Below are 22,715 nucleotides of genomic sequence, written 5' to 3'. Positions count from 1 at the left end.
TTCGTTTCGTATGAATATAAAGGAGTAAATGTTTCAGATTTCAAATATGCACTTGTCATTTACAAGGCTGGGTTAGGGCAACCTTGAAATTATAAAGTAAAATACTACTGCGCAAAAATTACTGCATTTATTAATGTTAATCACGAAAAAGTACAAATAATACCATACGGTAGTTCGTATGAATGGAAACTGGCATTTGCATTACTCCCATCTGTACGTTTCGTATGAATATAAAGGAGTAAATGCTTCAGATTTCAAATATGCACTTGTCATTCACAAGGCTGGGTTGGGGCAACCTTGAAATTATAAAGCAAATAATTCTGCGCAAAAGCTACAGCATTTATTATATGTTAATCGCGAAAAATTAATATTAACAAAGTTCATAAAGTACAAATGATACCATGTTCGTATGAATAAAACATGGCATTTGCTTTTACTGGTACTTCCAATTTTGAAGCATTTACTCGCATCTGTATGAATGAAAATTAAGCAAACACGTTCGTGTAGGTTTTATATGAATTAATCCCTAAACCCTATGATCTCAGAATAAATACAAGATTTCTATTGTTTTAGCCACTGTGACCTTGACCCTTGACCCTTCGACCCCCAATGCGATAGGCCTATGACCAAGAACGATCCACAAACCAAATTTGAAGTTCACATGTAAAGTATTTCTCAAGTTATCGCGCTGACAAAATTTCTTTTGTTTTAGCCACTGTGACCTTGACCCTTGACCTTTTGGCCCCAAATGCAAAAAGCTTCTTAGGATTGCCAAGGACAATCTACAAACCAAATTTGAAGTTCATATGTAAAGTATATCTCAAGTTATTACGCTGACAAAATTTCTGTTGTTTTAGCCACCGTGACCTTGACCCTTGACCTTTCGGCCCCAAATGCAATAGGCTTTTTAGGATTACCAAGAAAAATACACAAACCAAATTTGAAGTTCATATGTAAAGTATTTCTCAAGTTATCGCGCTGACAAAATTTCTTTTGTTTTAGTCACTGTGACCTTGACCCTTGACCTTTCGGCCCCAAATGCAATAGGTTTTTTAGGATTACCAAGGACAATCCACAAACCAAATTTGAAGTTCACATGTAAAGTATATCTCAAGTTATCACGCTGACAAGATTTGTCCGGACACACACACACACCCAGGTTTACGTTACATACCTTGTGTGGACATTCCTTTGTTTTCGTGTAGTTAAGAAAACTCGGTACAAAAAATAACTTTACTTAAACTGTGAAAACTCTTTCAACCCAATTTGTTTCTATGATTCCCTATAGTGTTTCTCTTCATTCTGCTACGGATAAACCTAACCCAAAAATGCCTCTAAACCTGTTTTCCAGAAAGGGCAAAACGTTATGTGGACACGGCTTAGTCCACATAACGTTAACACAACCTGCATTATGTGGACATCTTTTGTTCACAAGTCCACATAGGGAATGTAAGACAAACTCACACACCCACCCACCCACGGAAGGACAAGGCGGAAACAGTATGCCCCTTCGGCTTCGCCGCGGGGCATAAAAACGCCTGAAAGGGCACCCCCTAGCACGTCCAAGAAAGTTAGACTATTTTTAATTTAAAAACCATTCATCCAAATTTTACCAAACTTACCCTTAGATATTATATAGAAAAACATAATGACTTCGTGAGGTTTTAGGATCGTGACGTCAGCAAACTGGACATTGCTAACGCATTATTTAAGAAGTTACATAATTTCTCGAAAAAACCCAACATTATTCCTTCCTTTTCAGTCAGTAACACATTACTCCCCCAAATCCCAACATCCATCTAATGTAAATCCAACAGTACACACTGCAAGGAATGGACGCAGGCGCGGTTCTACCGGGGGGGGGGGGGCTAGGGGGGCTGTAGCCCCCCAAATTTTGTCTAGCCCCCCAAAAAATAAATTCCGTAAAAAAAAAATTGCATTAGCATAAAGAAGGATTGTGATGTACATGCGAACGGTCTCCCCTAAAGAAGAAATAGCTGTGACAAGGGTACATTAGTTAATATAGCGTGAATGATTTTAGGATTTTATTGGCGCTCCCCATTGAAAATATGGCATGACCCCCCCCCCCCCCCCTCCCCACCTATTGATTTTCGGAGGCCTAAGTGTCTGGAAAAAATAAACGGTCAACATTTCAGTACGCCTCCCTGAAAAAGTTCTGGATCCACCGTGCTAGCCCCCCCCCCTAAATATTGGTTCTAGAACCGCGCCTGAATGGACGTATATTCTGTGCACATTTTTATGTTTATATGCCTATATATATATACAATGAAATCGTCTTCTATCACAATTCACAGTGCTCGATACATCTCTGTAGAGCTATAATCATGCAATAAATCAGAATACGAGTTAAACAAACTTTGGCATATCTCTCTTCTGAACAGACTGTTTCGTACCATAAGGCACTCATCAGCAGAATGACGAAAAAATAGAATACAAGTAGCATCTTACCTTATTTCGAATCAAGCGCGCGCACGCGTTACGCGCGTTACGTCATTGAAGTTAGTACGCGTTTACGTCACTGAAGTAAGAACACATCTGTCTCGATGCCTGCACTTGGAGACGATTTCGCTTCTCTTATTCAGTGTACCTAGATCTGGCCTACATATGATTATGTACTTCTCTGCTATACACAAATTGCATCTCTTGTTTACGTTAGAGTATGGCAGTGCTTTCAGAACAATGTCCCATTTGATTTCATAGTCTTTCCCTTCGTCCTTTAAGTCCCATATATGTTTACTTAGCTCTGTTTGCGCCCTCTTGCTCTCGGATCTGAATGACTGCTTGTGGTTCGCCAGTCTCGCCTTGAAGGTTGTGGACGTCAGCCCGACGTATGCCTCCTTCCTGCCTTCGCTCGTGACGGTGGCCTGGTGGACTTAAAGGACGAAGGGAAAGACTATGAAATCAAATGGGACATTGTTCTGAAAGCACTGCCATACTCTAACGTAAACAAGAGATGCAATTTGTGTATAGCAGAGAAGTACATAATCATATGTAGGCCAGATCTAGGTACACTGAATAAGAGAAGCGAAATCGTCTCCAAGTGCAGGCATCGAGACAGATGTGTTCTTACTTCAGTGACGTAAACGCGTACTAACTTCAATGACGTAACGCGCGTAACGCGTGCGCGCGCTTGATTCGAAATAAGGTAAGATGCTACTTGTATTCTATTTTTTCGTCATTCTGCTGATGAGTGCCTTATGGTACGAAACAGTCTGTTCAGAAGAGAGATATGCCAAAGTTTGTTTAACTCGTATTCTGATTTATTGCATGCCTATATATATATATATATTAAACATATTAGAAAAGCACTTTCAAGAAATCCTTCATTGGGCCGCCCCTAATTCCCCTCCCTCTCCTTGTGATCCCCATAGTGTTTATAATATATGCACAGTTAGGAAATGCCGCCATTGTAAGTATACAGGGTGAGTGAACAAAAGGGCAACAATTAGTCTTGCAACCGTTTAAACTTATCTTTACAGTGTATGGTAAACATAGTTAACCGATAGAAAAGTTGTGTTTTTACCAGCAAAAATGATGATTTTCCCTCGTTTGAATCAAGCTGCTCTAATGTACTGCCTCTTTACATATTTAGGCCACGCCCGCAAAAGGGTGAAAATAACACGTTAGAATGTTAGAATTTACAAAGTGAATGTAAAATACAGTTTTCTGAGTTTTCTTTTTTTGCACTCCCCTTTTTGAAAAATCAAGCTTCGCCCCCCAAATGGGCAAGATCCAAGATGCGTTCACCTCAAAAAATTATGTTCGCCCATTTCAATTGGACATGCCAATTTTCAGAATTTTACCACCAAACTGAATGACGTTTTCCATATTAGAACCAAACTGCTAATATATACCGCCTCTTTTACCATTTAGACCACGCCCACAAAATGGGTGGAAAATTCACAGGTGTTAGAATGCTAGAATGTCTTATTTCATGTTTAAGTTTATTTCAAAGCGTAAAAAAAACAAGGAAATTTGATGTTAAATACAGTTTTCATGAGTTTGTATTGTTTGCACCCCCTTTTTTGAAAATCAAGCTCCGCCCCCAAAATGGGCAAGATCCAGGATGGGTCCTGATCTTAAAATGATTTTTAGCCCATTTTGACCACACATGCCAAATTTCATGCTTTTACCACAAAGTGCACGATTTTTCGCTTAGCAGCTCCACTAGTACCCTCGCCGCCTATATACGTGTTTGTCGGTTTAGCCTTCTGTAATTGTTTCTGAAAACTCTGGAATTCCGTTGACACAAAAGGGTTTGGTAACAGCAGACTGCATTGTGTATTTCTATAAAGGGTTAGTCAAAATTGAAAGTGACCTTCTTCTTCTTCTTCTTCATTCATTCATTTTCTTGATGACTTGATGAGTTGGGCCCAACTGTCCCTGTCGAGCATAGTGTTGGAAAGAGATGGACCACTCAGACCAGTTTCTAGCTCGATGGATGTTTTCAGGGTCATGTTTGGACGACCTTTTCGTCGAGGGGCTTCAGGATGCCAGAGGAGAACTTGACTAGCTGGCTCATTATGTCGATAAGCTCGACCTACTAAGGAAAAAAAAATCAAACAATATATGGCTCGCCCCAAGATCGATCGAGATTTCCCACTGGAAAACGAAAAACCCCCGAAATTTGCTAACTCTGTTTCAAAGTTCTATATTAGTAAAAATTGGTACCCATTTAAAACAATGAGAAATGGACTTTTCCCCATCTCCATGAATGAACGAAAACTGTAAAGGAAATTAGACAGAAATCACCATCACCATCACTATTTCAAGGCAGAAAAAGAGTTAAACGTTCCTCACATACAAAACACAAAATCCGACAGCCGACCGACACATTAATACTTTTTTTGTAGATAATGCCAAGAAAAGGCAGGAAGCACCTTTAGTTTAAAAGGACTCTTAACACAGAAAATAAGACTTAAAAAAAATGATGAGAGATTGAGCTTGTTGGTGAAGCTCTTGAAAGACCGTGGTTGCTGCCGGGGAACGCTTACTTTTTGGGACAGAAATCGCAGCAGTGAATCCTGCTGTGTTATGGCCTTCCAGGTCATCGTTTTTTCTCCTTTTATTGCAGTGGTATTTAGAGAACAAGGTTTAAGCACCCGACCTACTAAACTTTAGGAATGCTGACCTGCATTCATCACAAGGTGGACAATTCATAGTAACGGAATCTACTTTAAGCTCGACTGATTTTTTTATTCTATATCTGGTCCCTCTTCAGTAAAAGCCTAAGTCATTTGTCCGATGCACCATGGAGGTAAAGGTCCTTTCCGCTGCACTGACATGCGCAGTACAGTCGACGAGTCACGTTTTTATCATCAAACGGGAAGTCGCAGAGGATTCTCGTATAGGCTAGGTTTTACCCAAAACTGTCCCAAGAAGGTTTTCATTAACCTTTTTTTCAAGGAAATGAAGCTTATTAATGATGAGAAATTCAATCAAGACATCGGAGATCTGCCCCTAGTGTATGATAAACCTTAAATACTGCAATATAAGTTTATAGATTGGTCAAATCAGTCCGTTTCTTTTGGGAGACATACTGTAAAACAAATACTCTCTTTTTCAGCTGTGTACATGTACTATATTCTGACCGCAGGACAGCAACATAAAGGACATATAAATGTTTTCCTCGAAAGGGCCGTAGTTTTAGATTACCCGTGTCTAAGTGCAAAAATTTATTTAAAACTAGCGGTTCGCGTTTGTTGTTACAAACGCTGAGTGGTCGGGTAGACAACCATTTCATTAGACATTGTCCAGTTCAGTTATGAATATGTTTATGTCAGAAGGACCAATAACTTCAACATTTCCAGTACCAATTATTTTGTATTTTGTACAAAAAGAATGCGTCTTTTAAGGTATGATAAATTTCAGTAAACAGTTGGGTACACGTACAAGTAATTTCCGGTTTGATGGCGTCATCAGTCAAAACAGGGAAGGGAGGACACTTGTTTATCATTAAGTAAACATAACGCATGGAAATATGGAAATTAAGTGTATGTAATAATAACAGCTTACTTCCAGTTTGATGACGTCACAGTATTTGGAAGCAAAAGGTCAATATTAAGTGTAACAGATGTCATTTTGGGGGGCAAAAACAAAGTCATGAGACAAGGATCAAATGATGGATTCAAATTGAAAATAAAATGGTCATTGTTGAATTCTCCCTACAGTAACTTCCGATCTGATGGCGTCATGGTTATGAAACCTTGCAAATTCATTTGTGGTTGCTCACGGGATATATGGAGCAATATCATACAAATTTGATTGAGGATTTTAACATTTTAAAAGATTAAACTGTTTTCTGTGTGCTGCTGGAGGGCGCCCTTTCGTGGATGACGTCAAAATAATGTTTTTGTGATTGGCATTCCTCACTTAAAACTTCCATAATGTATTTGTCAGTAGTGAAATGCTTCCGTTTTCAGAGTTAGATTTAGTTTCTATTGCACTTCCGGTAACACCGGAAGTAAAGGTCAAATCAAATCAAATCGCTTGTAATTTGATACCTGATGACGTCATGATGACGTAACAACAGTTATAACATCTTCGTTACATGGTACAAGATCACACTAAGTTTTATGATCATACCGTAAACCGTTTGGAAAAAATTGTGCTTTGTTTCGATTTCGGGCTAATGTCTTCATTTTGAATTCACCTAACTTTGACCTTCCGGTAGACCCGGAAGTAAAGGTCCAGTAAGTTCACGTACACGATAAAAAATGTTTATCAATTTTTGGTGTATCTGATTAAAAGGTTGGAGCATAATTGATCATTTTGTTGAAGAGTTATATATGAAAGAAGATCGTAATATTTTCAACGAAAATCGCTTGTAAATTGACACCCGATGACGTCATTATGACGTCAGTGTAATATGCACCACTCGGAATGAGGGTCAATATATTTTAAAAGTTACAAGTTCATATCATATACCGGTTAGGAGAAAACCTGCGGAAACGTGCTATGCAGAAAAAGAAAGAAAGATCTAGAGTTTCGCATTTGTTTAGTTACAAACGCAGAGTGGTCGGGCGGACAGCCTTTTCATTATACACTGCCCAGTTAAGTTAAGAATATATGTTTATGTAGAAAAAAGGATCAGGAAATTAAATCCCTTCAAGTACAATCAATGTTTCAAAAAGGTATCTTTAACGGTGTTATAAATTTCAGTAAACATTCTATGTGCACAAAAAGTTATTTCTGGTTTGATGACGTCATCAGTCAAAAATGGTGAGTGAATACTGATAAAGTTCGGAGAGGATATGTTCTCATTGTAAAGTTAAAATAACGTATGAAAATATGGGAAATATAATTGTTTGTATTAATAACACCTAACTTCCGGTTTGATGACGTATTGATAACACCTAACTTCCGGTTTGATGACGTCACAGCATTAGAGATCCAAAGGTGAACATTGTAATGGATACGAAGATATGACAGGGATCAAATGATAGAATTAAATTAAAACTATGATCTTTTTCAAATTCTCCTTAAAGTAACTTCCGGTCTGATGACGTCATGAATTTGAAACCTTGCCAAGTTATCTGTGGTTAATCAGAGAATGTCAAGGGGCGATTTGGTAAAATTTGGACGGATGGTTTTACAATTAAAAAAGGGAAACTCTATTTTATGTGCCGATAGAGGGCGCCCTTTCGGATGATGACGTCATCACACTGTGTTTTGCGTCTTGCATTCCTCAGTAAACACTTTCATATTATATATGTCTGTAGTAAAATGCTTCCGCTTTTGAGTTATATTCAGTTTTTATTGCACTTCCGGTAACACCGGAAGTAAAGGTCAAGCGGTTTTGCGTCCGGGAACACGAAATGTTTCTCACGGCATAGTCTACAACCTCACGAAAAAACGAACACGATACTCTATTTAGTTCAAAAGATATAAAGCAAACTATTTTGTCAAAATTTGCCCTTAAATCGCTTGTAATTTGATACCTGATGACGTCATGATGACGTAACAACATTTATAACATCTTCGTAACACGGTACAAGTTCACACAAGGTTTTGTGATCATACCGTGAACCGTTCGGAAGAAATGCTGCTTTGTTTTGATGTCAGGCTAACGTCTTCATTTTGAATTCACCTAACTTTGACCTTCCGGTAGACCCGGAAGTAAAGGTCAAGCGAGTTCACGTACACGACAAAAACTGTTAAGCGATTAATGGTCCATCTGATTTACAGAATACAAACATAATTGAATGTTTAGTTCAAAAGTTATAGGTGAAAGTAATTGGTCACTTTTTCAGATAAAATCACTTGTAATTTGACACCTGATGACGTAATCATGACGTCAGAGTAATATGCACCACTTTGGATGAGGGTCGATATATATTGAAAGTTACAAGTTCATACCATATACCGTTTAGTAGAAAAGCCGCGGAGAAGTATTGTCCGGAAAAAAAGAAAGATTTACCAGAACAATAACAGAGAGATTAATCGCAACAAATCCAGAGTGGTCGGGTTGTGCCCGACCACTCAATAAACATTACGCCCTCCTATTCAATTTCATTTTCCTCTTCCACTTCCTCTTTCCTTCCTCTTCACTTTTACCTTCACCTTCAGCTTCAGCTTCATCTTAACGTTCACCTTCATCTTTATGTTAACCTTCACCTTCACCTTCACCTTCAGCTTCAGCATCATCTTCAACTTCATCTTCAACTTCATCTTCAACTTCATCTTCAACTTCATCTTAACCTTCAACTACAATTACACCTTCACATTCACATTCACATTCACCTTCATCTTCCTCTTCATCTTCACCTTCATATTCCTCTTCAACTTTATCTTCAACTTCATCTACTTCTTCGTACATGGGAACAGGCCAAACTTGGCCAATGACGCCATGGGTTGCAGAGTGTGTTCAGTTCTGTCCAGGCTGGATGGCCGCCTTAAACAACTCAAGGGACTTCAGACAGGTGACTTCCTGACTACGAAGCCTCAACACTGGTTTGCAGTGTACTTTGTAATACTATTGGGCCTAATTGGTCTGTACTACAATGGAGACATTTAATTACACTGACTGATTAGAGTGAGCTACATCCTGCAATCAGAATGCCCAATCGGAAAGTCCAGTTCTGTTCAGTACACTGGAAGACGAATGTCTTATTACATTAACTCGACATTGACACTTCGGTTACTACAACAGATTCGATCCAGTGATTTTCATTCCAACCCTGGACCACGCCAGTATGGAGACCCAAGACATGCAATTCCCATTATATTGAATCCTCAATAATTGAGTGGAGTCAAGCTGCAACAGAGCCTAAACGTTTTATTAACGGTCATATCTAATTCAATTTTGATGTAACCCCAAAATAGATGTTCCACCATAACATCCCTCGAAATCAGAGTTAAGCGTCAAACTCGACGTGGGACAAGAGGTGGTAATCGGAGAACTTATTCAAGAGATATAACACTAACAACCTAGCAACTATCCCATAAAACAGGGGCAGCGGAGCCGGGAGGGCCCAGATTTACCCAAGTGGCCCCTCAAGATGAAAACAAAACTGGCCCTAATATTTTGGATAATTTGTTTTCAGTAACCATTTTCCGAAATGATAATAGAGAGTTCTGAAATGAACGAAGAATATGAAAACCAAGCCCCAAAACCCTTACAATGCGCCATGAAAATGGGCATTTGGTACTGTAGCGGTACTGCCTTGGACGACTGCCCCGACAATAGCGGCGAATGGCCTAGCCTCTACGTTCGGGTACGCAGATCCGTTTCGGCGGAGATTTATCGCCAGGCCCGAAGCAGACTACCAAAGGATCACCCTTACACGCACTCTCGCTCACACAACCCAGGCGGACTGACCAGGGGGACTGGGGAATGATGGGGACCTGACACCAGATCTGTGTTTCGGAAGATTATGTATTCGCCTATCCAGGCGCCTCGCCTATCCCTCACCTATACAGGCTACTCAGCTGTATTCCAGCTCTTACGATAACAATTTATACTGAACTATTGATTCGGGAATTATTAGGGTGAACTGACTAATAAACCTAACCCACACAAAGCGTGAGGCTCCCCACAGTGACTAGATAATGATTGGCATGATTTTGTAGATCCGGGACTCGGCGGGTCAACGAATACCCACCACACACGCCGGTATAAAGGTTCCAGACCAGTAAATAAACTTCCATAGACCCCAATGGTAAATGCTCCCACTTCAGAAATTCGGGAAAAATACTAAAAACTCTCCAAGGTGTTCGAGACACACATCAAATTAAAGCTTATTTCATCATCTTTCATTTTCGTTTCAATTATTGGGGGGGGGGGGGGGTCAACTGATGACTTTTAGAAGAAATTTCCATCCGAAGATGATCACCCCTGTAAATAGTCCTGAAGCCCATTGCCATTTTGAAAAACGATGCCTACACTCCATTGCAAAATAGAGCGCTTTTAGGGTCCAAATAACATCCAAATTACACAGAACTCCAAGCTCCCAGTCCTGCCTTTCACCCATATTTTTTTTTTACAAGTCAAATACTGAAGATTTTGAGGGCATGCAAATCGTGATTCGGCCGGCGTAGGCAATTTGGGGCCTATTTACTGGTCTGCAACCTTTAAAGAAACAAAAATTTACATTTCATCCCCAGACCGCATTTAAGGCAAGAAGAAGCATCCATAAATCATATGTCATTGAAGAATTGAATGAAAAAGTACTCTCCGGATAATTATAGGCATGAATATGAAGACCAGCTTTAACACATTAGGGCTTGTCTGCCATATGTGCATTAAGGATATATACATGTACAACAGATCTGATATATTCCAAACTGTATACCGTCTTTTAACCAAACTTCGTACTTAAAAAAAATACCTGTATACAATAGCCTCTCGGTGGTGAAAAACATGTCAAAGTTTGGGTATGATGGAGACTGAGATCTGGCACCGGTAACCAGCCGACAAGTTGTCTTTACTAATTTGGCTGCCACGCTCGGTGATCATAGACCTTATGCGTTAACAGCCATCTTAGAGGATAATGCCGATGTTTTGCTGAGATATGCATCAGTGAACTTTTGTGCATTAATTGTTACTAAATTGTAGCAACAAAAGACGCCTTCCAAGATGGTGGCTTAACGCATAAGGTCTGTTCTCGAAGGTAAACGGCTGCGAAGTTAAGCGTGCTTGTAATCTGCTGAAATGTAACTTTTGTGCCGCCTATAAGTATTTTTAGCAGACTGTATTATCAAACTTAGACCAAAATTACTTTAAATGTCCAGAAGAAATGATTAACTTATTGCCGGTCTCGGTAGACCCATAAGAGTATAAAATATTCTAAGCGAAACCGCCTGAGGAAAACCCATAACCTTCACCAAAATGCAGGAAATTAAAGTTTAATACAAGAACAGCTAAGTATACGTAGTAATTATGTTTTGTATCTCAACGGTTGTTTAAAAGCTTTTGTCCTTCCAACTGGGCCTATCGTGCACAAAATGGTGACAGTGGCCCAAAATTATGAATGGCTCTAAACTAAGTTCTAATTATGGCTGCCAGGTTTTCAAAATACTGTGCATTCATTGTATACAATTCAGTGACGCCAGGAGTCTTGTAGACAACCGCTTGATCGCAACTTCACGTGATCACTAATTATGTACAATGACATGAATATTCAAGAGGCCCAAGTCGTTGGTGTTTAGTCAGTTAGAAGCCCGTTGGTGCCTTTCCTCCAGGCCATTTGATCGGCTCATGAACTTTAATGGCTCCAGTAGCCTCGTCGAAGGTACCAATAACCTAACAGGACCAAAAAAACAACAAAAAAACTGGTCATAAAATCTTTATTTAATTAATGTTACTTCAGCATTCAACCGGGACTGTCAACTTAAGTCTTTCGACATACTTCAAGTAGGTAGAAGATGTAGAAGTAATTAATGTGTTTTTTTTTAAAGTGTGAAGAAAACCGTGGAATATGATATCCAATCAAAACGTACATTACGAGCACATTCTCGTAAAAGTTGGTTCAGTACTTCTGTCTGAACTTATTCTTTATGGTGAGGTTTGCGGTTTGCGCACAAAACCCCCTGCGCTTGGGGTTTGTTCAGAATTACTAGGGTACCAACTTTTACTGCAATGTATCAGTAATGTATATTGAACCAGGTAGGGACTAAAAACCCATGCGGTCCCAGGATGGACTGGAACACGGGTCCAAGCTCTGTACCAGATTCCCCCTCTTTTCAACAAATTTCAAAGGATGTCCCTGAACTCATTTGATCATGTTTGTTATATAAAACAAAACAAAACAAAACAAGGCAAGCCTAGAAAAGCTTGTCCCAGAGTGCACATCATGCTATTCAGGTGACATAGAATGCTAAAGGAAATTCAAAGAATACGTTTTAGTGGTACGGTGATGGATATCATTCAACAAGTGACAGTCAGTAAGTGAGATAGGTAACCGGTCCAATTCACAAGGGGGAGATAGTCAGTGAGATAGGTAACGAGTCCCATTCACAAGTCACGGGGAGTAAGTGAGATAGGTAACCAGTCCAATTCACAAGGGATAGTCAGTAAGTGAGATAGGTAACGAGTCCAATTCACAAGTCACGGGGAGTAAGTGAGATAGGTAACCAGTCCAATTCACAAGGGATAGTCAGTAAAAGAGACAGGTAACCATTCAAATTCACAAGTGACACTTAGTAATTGCGATAGGTAGCCAGTCCAATTCACAAGTGACAGATAGTCAGTGAGGTAGGTAACGAGTCCAATTCACAAGTCACTGTCAGTAAGTAAGAGAGGTAACCGGTCCAATTCACAAGGGATAGTCAGTAGGTGAGACGGGTAACCATTCAAATTCACAAGTGACACTTAGTAATTAAGATAGGTAACCAGTCCAATTCACAAGTTACTGTCAGTAAGTGACACAGGTAACCATTCAAATTCACAAGTGACACTTAGTAGTTGAGATAGGTAACCAGTCCAATTCACAAGTGACAGATAGTCAGTGAGGTAGGTAACGAGTCCAATTCACAAGTCACTGTCAGTAAGTGAGATAGGTAACCAGTCCAATTCACAAGGGATAGTCAGTAAGTGAGACAGGTAACCATTCAAATCCACAAGTGACACTAAGTAATTAAGATAGGTAACCAGTTCAATTCACAAGTGACAGAAAGTCAGTGAGATAGGTAACAAGTCCAATTCACAAGTCACTGTCAGTAAGTGAGACAGGTAACAAGTCCAATTCACAAGTCACTGTCAGTAAGTAAAAGAGGTAACCAGTCCAATTCACAAGGGATAGTCAGTAAGTGAGACGGGTAACCATTAAATTCACAAGTGACACTTAGTTATTAAGATAGGTAACCAGTTCAATTCACAAGTTACTGTCAGTAAGTGAAAAAGGTAACCATTCAAATTCACAAGTGACACTTAGTAGTTGAGATAGGTAACCAGTCCAATTCACAAGTGACAGATAGTCAGTGAGGTAGGTAACGAGTCCAATTCACAAGTCACTGTCAGTAAGTGAGATAGGTAACCAGTCCAATTCACAAGGGATAGTCAGTAACTGAGACGGGTAACCATTCAAATTCACAAGTGCCACTTAGTAATTAAGATAGGTAGCTAGTTCAATTCACAAGTGACAGAAAGTCAGTGAGATAGGTAACAAGTCCAATTTACAAGTCACTGTCAGTAAGTGAGATAGGTAACCAGTCCAATTAACAAGGGATAGTCAGCAAGGAAGATAAGTAGGCCTAAACAGTGCAATTCACAAGTGACAGTCAGTATGTAAGATTGGTTAGTTAAGTGACAGTAAGTAAGTGAGATAGGTAACCAGTCCAATTCACAAGTGGCGGTCAGTATTAGTAAGATAGGTAACCAGTCCAATTCACAAGTGACGGTTAGTAAGAGAGATAGGTAACCAGTCTAACTTACACGTCACACTCAGTACGTGAGATACGTATAACCACTTTAACCCACAAGTGACAATCAGTATTAAGTGCGATACATGTAGCCAGTCCGATTCGTAACCAGGTAGGTCGGTTGATCGGTCGGTTGGTCGGCCAGTCAGTCAGGTAGGTACAAAGAAAACATAGGCAGGCCAGTCTGGGAACAGCCCAACAATTCGATTTGTTATACAAAGAGACTTCAAACTCACATCGAATGTTCCCTTGTTGGTGTCTGTCATATCCAGTAGTTCACACACTCCAAGGCGATCCCCATTGGCGCTGATGCGAATTTGCCCAGTTACACCTGCATTACGATAACGGCAAATCAAAGGAGGATATATCTTAACATTCACAAAAAATTATTAACTGCAATCTACTGATGTAACCAAACCAAAGTAGGCTTTCCAAGTGTACCGGACCTGTTTTTGGTTTAGCTGCTGATCTTTCAGTTTGGTAAATTATTTTTGCTCAGTCAGTCACAGGACCGTAAGTAAACCCAGATATTTAAAACTACCTTGATAAAAAAGATACCAAACCTTTATGCACTATTAAAACAACCACAATAACCTATTTTTTTAAACAGATTTTGTATTTAGATTGTAATTTTTCACCAATGCAAAAGTTTTTGAGTTTTGAATGTGACATTGAACGAAAACAATCGGCCCAAGTTAGTTATGGAAATCATTACTTTAAAATGTTCGATTTATATGCGGTACCATTTAATGTTGTAATATGAATGCCCGGAAGGTGTACCTTAGGCAGCAGTCTCATAGACTTGTGCACTAATAAAAACAAACAAAAACTTTCCAGTGGACATATTTGAAAATACTCCCCCTGCCAAAACTTTTGAGTTATACCTTTTCCAGCCTTAAGAATCATTTAAGCATTTTGTGACACTGAAATTTGCTCTATAAATGGAAGTTAAAACATCAGAAACATATAAAATGTCTCCATAACGACCAACGTCTCACTGATAACAAACAATAGACTACACGAAGTCTCCCTAAGGTACCAACAAATCCAAATCGTTTAGGAACGCGGACATTATACATCTTCAACTTAATTCGACTTTACAATTCTATCAGTAAGAAAAATCGATCGTCGGCTCATCTGCCCACAGTCGATCGATAAATACATATACCTTGGAATGTTCTGTCCCACATTTTCTTTGTCACTGCTCGTCCATCCCTTACGTCGCCACCCTCGGCCACGATTTCATTGATCACATCGGCGTAAATCAGAACAGCATCGTAAGTCGCAGCAGCATGCAGATTTTCCTTGAAAAATAAATTAATTTGCAAAGTAATAAAATCCATGTAACTACAGGCGCTGTGCAATGTGACGTGGCTTTATGCTTTGTATAATGATCAGTATTATGATAATGATCAGTATATCGATTGTGACATTTAACTGATATATGAATATAAGTTGGCCGCAAAACAGAACTTAATTATGCGTGTGCCATCTTGTTTGTAAAATATATAATTTAGTTTCCAGTGAAAAATCCAAGACATGGACCTTTTTTTTTTTTTTTTTAAGAGTTCACTATACTGTTACTGGGTGCTCCCTTAACGGCTAAGTTCCGCTACCTGAGAGTTAAACAGCCTATACCAATGCATGGGGAAAGATGACACCAAGATCGAATGATTCGGTCCAGTATTTATTTGTTCTTGAGCCTTTTGTGAAACAAAGTCAGGAGTCATTTTGTCCCAGAAAGTTACTAAATTGCGCTCACGAATTACTCATTGATGAAGGGATTATTTGTTATGTAAAAATACCCACATGAAAGACGTGTGTTTTACAAAATAGGCTCTGCAGCAAAAACCTCTTGACCGAATCGGGATATCGTAGTATCATATTTCTTCTTAAAAGATTCTCCATACATTGGTAAAGGTGGTTTGAGTCTCAGGGTATAGCGGAAGCATGCCGTTCCGTTTTGTTGTGGGCCATCCTGTATAGACCCACAAGTAAAAGTTCCACATACCCCACTGCCTTCACGTCCGTATAAGCTCAGCTGGCGATCTTTCAACTCACTCTGGAACGCATGGTACACGGGGATATCAGGAACATGGTACCGCATCATCAACAACGCCTTCAGTGCTTCAACTGTCTCCGCATCGTTGTTTTCGAACTGAAAGACGTTCAGATAGAATTAACGGAGTGACGTTATTGTAACTGTATAAAACTTAGCGGTAACACCATGGTACATCCCGTGGTAAATTGCCAACGGTATACCAATAACTGTGGTACCATGGTATGACCATGGTGCCTAGCCATGGTTTTCTGATGTTTATACTGTAGCAAAACCGTAGTTTGTAGTCGAGTATACCACGGTATTCTTACAGTCTAATATGTTTGTATGGACTGCCACGAGGGCCAATATTAAGCGGTGGTTGGCAACAGACCTTCAATTGTTTTCGAATTCCCTTCTTTTGTTGTCCGTTATCCTTTTGAAATATCAAACTGTATGGCGTTTCCCTTATGGAGAAGATATATTTTTAAAGACTTCGTTATGGGGTCTATTGTTCTATTGTGTTTTCTACCCCATAAACAACCCTGTACATGTACACACACAGCTCCGGTTGTTTATGGTGTAAATCGACGGAGGATTTTTTACTGTTCCTCTCTCTCCTTTTCCTTTGTTTATATATTGGTTTCGTACAAGTTTTCCAACCGAAGAGTCCTCTATTTGGTTCTTGTCCTCAATTCATCGATGATGTTGCACGTATGTGCCCTCGATTTACACCATACACAAGCGCTGACAACACTCTACAATAAACTAGCTCGACATTTTTGCAATGTAGCACTTGCCAATGAAGGCATCTATCAGTTCAAATAATGATGATTCGGTTAACATTTTTATCCATTTTGTTGAAAAAAATAACTTACCTGGCTGCTCGTCTGCCATGGCGAGTACTCGAACGGGATCCAGTTTAGAAACACATGCGAGCCCCGAGTGAGACCCAGATGATGAGCTCGGACCATTATGTCACGTACCGGGGAGGCACTGATGAAGATAACTACAAGTACATGTAGAAAAAAATATCACCAAATTCGGAGATGAATATCATCAGGATGCTTTTTTCTGTTTTTGTTTTCTATTCAACATTGTATCTTGACAAACAAAAAGACTAGGTCTGCCTATAGCAGAGCTTAACTCTAAAGTCTCAGTTTATGCCATTATTATACCAGTGTGTCATAGTGCGTCAGTGTCATTGGGTGATTGAGTCAGTAAGTCAGTCAGTCAATCGGCAAGGGAAAATGGTGTTTCGGTGAGTCAATCAGTATTTCAGTCAATACGTCAGTGCGTCAAACAGTGTCATTAATCGAGTGAGTCGGTCAATCAATCGATCAGTGTGTGAAAAGTAGGCCTATGTCTGCCTTTTCTGACCGGGCAAAAAACGTACAAACCGTGCGTCATATCGCAGTGTAGTTTAATGTTCACCTAATTTTTTTTTAAGTTTTATTTTTTATTTTTTATTTTTCATTTTTTTGGGGGGGGGGGGGGGAGAGAGATTATCTGCAAGGTTAATGTCTTCGCATATACCCATACACCAAATCAATTTTGTTGTTTGAATTCATATACCTCGGGTACGTGTACCTGCCCATTATACTTGTTATGGAGTGGCATTATGCGGCCACCATATCCCTATTGTACGATGTGATTACGGGCTATTAATAAACCACTTTCAGTAAATGCTACACTTGAGTCCTGCCGTCTTAAGAATACGGTGTCAGAAACTAGCTGAATCTACCGCCGTTTCCGCAAAGGCCCGGCCAACTCCTCAGTAATCTTTCTTTCTTCCTTCCTTGTAAGTGCAGCATTATGTGTGAGGATCAATGCACTGCGTGTTGCGCATGGGTCTAAGCAAAAAGTGCATGTACATGTACAGATGTTCAAGTAAAAAAGCTCGTTGAGATGACTACTTCAGTGGATGATCCCTCAGCGCAAGCTTGAAGGCGTCGACGGATTTGTACTTCGCTGGGTCTACCGCAAGGCTGTTCCAGTACCGGATGGTACGTGGGACCAAGGAGTTCGTGTATGCTGAAGAGTTGTGTTGTGGTGTATGGGAACATGTGGCATCTGGTTGATGTAGTCTGTTATGTGACATATTGGTTTCCAACGATGTTGTAGTGGATTTTGTACATCATGACCAGGCGAGTGTGAATACGTCGGTCCTATAGAGATGACCAGTTAAGATCCTGTAGTATAACAGAGACACTGTTTGTCCTGTCAAAATCCCCTGTGACAAAGCGGGCTGCATTACGCTGAACCTGTTCAATCTTCTTAGTGTGCAGCGTATGGGTGTCCATAAAGAACAGAAATATTCCACTGCATGTAGGTCTATAACAACTTGTAGGCAGCTTCCTTCACCTTGCGACTGCAATGTCTGAGGTTGCGCGACAAGAAAGCCCTGGTGGAATTCAGCTTCCCTTCAAGGTGTGTCCATGAACGGATCGAGTATGATGCAAGGATGGGTTTACGTTTGTATAAGTGATTCGAAGGACTTTGCATTTCTTAGCGTTGAACTTCATCAGCCACTTGGACCCCCAATCTTTGAGGGCACCAAGATCTTTTTGAAGGCTGGCAAGTTGTGTCTTTAGAGGATGATATTCGTTTGTAGACTATAATGTAGTCAGCAAACAGCCTTGTTGTGGAATTTGAGACGCAAGCCGGTAGGGCATTGATGACAATTAGGAACAATGAAGGGCTTAAGACGTACGCTACCCTGTGGTACTTCCGAGGTGACCTGGGATTCGGTGCTCTTCTGACCGTCAACTTGGACAAATTGGCATCGTTATAGAGTCTATTAGGAGGTGGCGGTGCGAGACTTTATCAGAGGCGTTCTCGTAGTCAAGTATAGGATTACATCAATTTGTGATTCGTCATCCAATCCTCTCGCTAGATCTTCCATCGTGGGGATTAGCTGAGTGTCACATGACCTATGTTGGCGAAACCTGTGATGTGCATTTGACAAGATGTTGCAGTCATTGAGATGGCAGATCAGTGCACAGTGAATAATGTGCTCGCATAGCTTGCATAAAACTGATGTGAGAGAGATGGGGCGGTAGTTTGCTGCATCGACCTGCTGCCTTTCTTGAAGGGACGAAGTGAGCTTTCTTCCACTGCGAGGGGTACTCTGTCTTGATTGATGGAGGTTATTTGGAATATGAGTGTCACTGTCGGAGAGATTTCTTCAGCAACTTCCTTCAGAAGTCTGGTGCGAATGCCACCAGGGCCAGATGCAGTAAATGGCTTGAGGTTTCGAAGTACTTTGCTGACACCATTCTAGCTCACAGGGGGGAACTCCATCACGGGATAGTTGCTGGGACCCGAACCAGGAAGTGCAGAGCAATCATCTTTGGAAAATACGGAGGCGATTTGCCAGTTTAAGACGCTGATTTTGGTCTTTGGATCAGAATGTACGAATCCGCCCTCTAATGTGCGCATTACGGCAAATCTCCTGGGTGTCTCTTTTTAGCCGTCGTAACCGGGCCCAGTCCTTGTCTCTGTTGATGCGGCGAGCTTTCTTGTCGGCCCTCGCCTTGCGTCTTAAGGCACGCTTGGTGTAAGAATTAAACCTGTTAGAGCTGAGTTTGGCAGGTACAGAGTCTTCGATGACACATTGCAGCTCCCCTTGTATGGCCTCAGCGAGTTCTTCTACCGGTGTGGTAAAATTGTTCTTGGAAGAGAATTGAGTTGACCATTTCTTCATTTTCTGGCGAATAGCATCGAGTTCAGCCCTTTTCCACTGTATTTTTTTCGATCAAACTGGTTTCTTTCTAATGCACGGGCGTTATCATCCATTTACAACACATCGTGGTCGCTCAGGTCCGGTAATCCAGAACATTATGTTGACTAGGGAAGGTCGGTTGGTAACAATAACATCCCCAGCTATTCATATTGCTGCATCAGGATTGCTCTGGCAAAGATGGAAGATGGCACTATTTAATTCAATCATGTGATCAGGACTGCAAATTGGTGGGTGATACAGAGAGGCAATAATAATCGATTGCTTGCCATTGATGATTTTACCAGCTATGAATTCAGCTTCATGGTGATTGCCGAGACTAGGATGGTGTCAAATGAAACGCAACTATATCCATCCTTTCTGTCACAACGGTACAGGTCATACCCTTTGGGAAAGGCTTCTTCCTGAGAGATTGTTAGTTAAGCCAGGTCTCACATCCAAATATTACGTCAGGCTTCCAGGCCTCCATGAGACTCCAAAACTCTTCACGCTTTGAGACAATGCTTTGAAAATGTATTTCAAGTAAGCGACGGTTCTGGAGGGATTGCTGTTTGATCCTCTTATTTGGGGACGACTTGGCGAGGGGAGATCCAGGTGGTCATGAGCTGGTAGAAATAGAAGTCCAGTGAGCATGGCTAAAATAACTGCTGTTTGATCCATCCAAGATGGTAGGTCACAGCACCCGAGGGTATTTAGGGCTGAGTCGGATAGATTGACACAGTCCTGAGTCTGCATGAAATCATACATTTCACGATTCACAGAGTAGGATACTGGCTTTGCCACCCTTGTAAGATGTTGGGGAGATCACCAGGCATCCGTCGGCAGTACAGACAGATCCTGTCACACACGATATGCTGTGTCAGCGAACGATAAAGACTGAACACTTCACACGGAGTTTCCGGCATAATTGACAACGTGCGTTGAACAACAGACTATGCACGCTGAGAAAGTTGGCAACCACATGCAATTAAAGACCGTTTCTAGATGAAGTGCTTAGACAGGGTGGTTATACATGTAGGATGGCAAAAGCATCCGTGCCCGTCCGCTGCGTCAGTCAATACAATTTACTATATCACGACCGTACTGCCAAAAGCCTCCCTGATCTAGTTATCAGACAGAATAGCTAGCACCGAGCCAGCCAGTCCGAGTACCGCCTGTCCAGTTACTATAAGGCACAAGATGTGCCTTCCACTCCCACAGACAATTCAACCTCCATGACTGATCACTAACGCTACCACCACCTGATTCTGTTGCGTTCCCAGACCGCTTAAAGAGACTCATTGAAAAATAAATCTGACTTTCGGTTACTCTTTGATAAAGCCTTAAGAACATAGGCCAACACTGGTTTAGAAAGACTACTCACCTGCACTTTTACTTGTTAAGGTTGGTATTACTAAATATGTTTAAAGCTTAAATTGTTACTAATATAAGCTGTGTTAAAGGTTTAAAGCTGTTTTAGATCCGTTCTGGTGTTCAAGCGTTCATAATCGTTGCTGAATGTTTCTAAAAGTTAAGTATTAATGATTACCTATGTAACAGACCACAATTAGGCGATAGTTCAACAGCAACAATTTGCACCGACTGCTCCTTGTCTTAAGGAAGGGGGTGTTATGGATTGGCATTATGCGGCCACCATATCCTTTAATTGAACGATGTGATTACGGGCTATTAATAAACCACTTTCAGTGAATGCTACACTTAAGTCCTGCCGTCTTTAGATTAATACTCACCCTTAGAGACGGAAGCGACTTTCTCCAGAGCTTTATCCAAAGTGTCAAATTGATCAGCGTACACCTCGACCACAATTATTCCATTCCTCTCCAGGCCTGCGAACACGGCGTCCGGGAGAATGTAGCGGTAGTACCCGAAATCTATCGGCAGTCCGCGGAGTACGGCACAGCTGGTCAAACCGAGATGACGAAGCACGGCAGTCATGAACTGCACCATGAGCTCCACGCACGGACCCGTGCGAGTCAGGGTCGGGAACCGCGTCTTGTCATCCAGGAGCGTGGAAGTGGCTGCCCCGGCCAAGACCGGAAGATTCCAGTAGGCGGCCATGTCGGCTACAGCAGCCATATCGGGGCTAACAGCCGGCCCCAGGAAGGCATCCACGCCGTCATCGTGGTACATCGAAGATGCCAGGGCCCCAGTAGATCGCACTGGGCGTGTACAACATTCATTAGTGCTTACGTGCGTCATGCTAAAGTTCTTGTACACACCCCTTTCCAGACGTTTTGCGACGGTTTCGAAGGCGATCTGAGCCGCCGGCAAAAGGTAGTACTTGCTTACCAAGGGCCCCGTCTCAAAACTCGACAGGTGTAGCATGCCTACGTTTACATTGACAGTAGCATGGACCACTGTGCACAGGAGTAGGCCTAACGGCGCGAAAACGATACTGGCGTACATTGCGACCAATATGCCTCTACTACGAAAACAAACTGTAATGCAGAATAACCCAGTAAACACAAGCTTTATGGCAATACGTAAATTCCGATCCTTCGTGCCAAGGTCAGTCTGTACTACCCCATCTGCGTATATAGGCGGTACACATCGCCGCCTACGTGTACATGTTTGTCGGTTAAGCCTTACTTCATTGTTCCTGAAAACTCTGGAATTCTGTTGACACAACAAAAGGTTTTGGCAGAGGGTAAAACATGAATAGCTTTTTTTATTAAAACGAAACTACACTGGAATTGGCGTAAAGCATGACTAGTTTCAATAAAAGCCCATCCCACTCCAATTAGGATGGGGATGTGTGTGAACCTTGCTATTTGTTAATGTTGAGTACAGAATGCTAGCAACGTCAATGAAACTTTTAAATGAAAAGAAAAACCTTCAGGAGAAAGGTATGAACATGTGCCCCTATTGAAAGATCGAATGAAAAAAATTCTGGCAAGCGTAATCAACTTTGCCACCATTGTCATGGCCGAGGTTATTGCTTTCGGGTCAAAGCTTCCATTATGACGGAAATATCATAGACATGTCATAATATTTAGATACCTTGATAGAAATATCGATTTTGCACTGCCGGAAGATTTAGACAATACATCCTCT

The 22,715-nt window shown here is 41.0% G+C and overlaps 1 protein-coding gene across 1 annotated transcript; it reads right to left on the bottom strand.

Moving 5' to 3' along the window:
• Positions 1-10,527: 10,527 nt before the first annotated feature.
• On the bottom strand, positions 10,528-22,229 carry LOC119736273 (atrial natriuretic peptide receptor 3-like). The gene is made up of 6 exons (XM_038210318.1): positions 21,392-22,229; positions 16,798-16,928; positions 15,893-16,039; positions 15,050-15,185; positions 14,118-14,212; positions 10,528-11,764 (listed from the first exon to the last, which is right to left on the bottom strand). Exons 1-6 carry the CDS (start codon positions 22,065-22,067, stop codon positions 11,675-11,677), a joined length of 1,275 nt encoding a protein of 424 aa, XP_038066246.1. The 5' UTR covers positions 22,068-22,229; the 3' UTR covers positions 10,528-11,674.
• Positions 22,230-22,715: the final 486 nt, after the last annotated feature.

The sequence above is a fragment of the Patiria miniata genome, unplaced genomic scaffold, assembly GCF_015706575.1.
Source record: "Patiria miniata isolate m_02_andy unplaced genomic scaffold, ASM1570657v1 HiC_scaffold_29, whole genome shotgun sequence".
NCBI lineage: Eukaryota > Metazoa > Echinodermata > Asteroidea > Valvatida > Asterinidae > Patiria > Patiria miniata.
This window is presented reverse-complemented; position numbering and strand designations above follow the sequence as displayed.

Coding starts and splice junctions, on each gene's coding strand:
- LOC119736273 (XM_038210318.1), bottom strand. CDS start 22,067: ATGTACGCCAGTATCGTTTTCGCGCCGTTAGGCCTACTCCTGTGCACA. Junction 16,040..16,797: donor CATGGCAGACGAGCAGCCAG/GTAAGTTATTTT, acceptor AACGTCTTTCAG/TTCGAAAACAACGATGCGGA. Junction 15,186..15,892: donor ACGGACGTGAAGGCAGTGGG/GTATGTGGAACT, acceptor TTATTTTTCAAG/GAAAATCTGCATGCTGCTGC.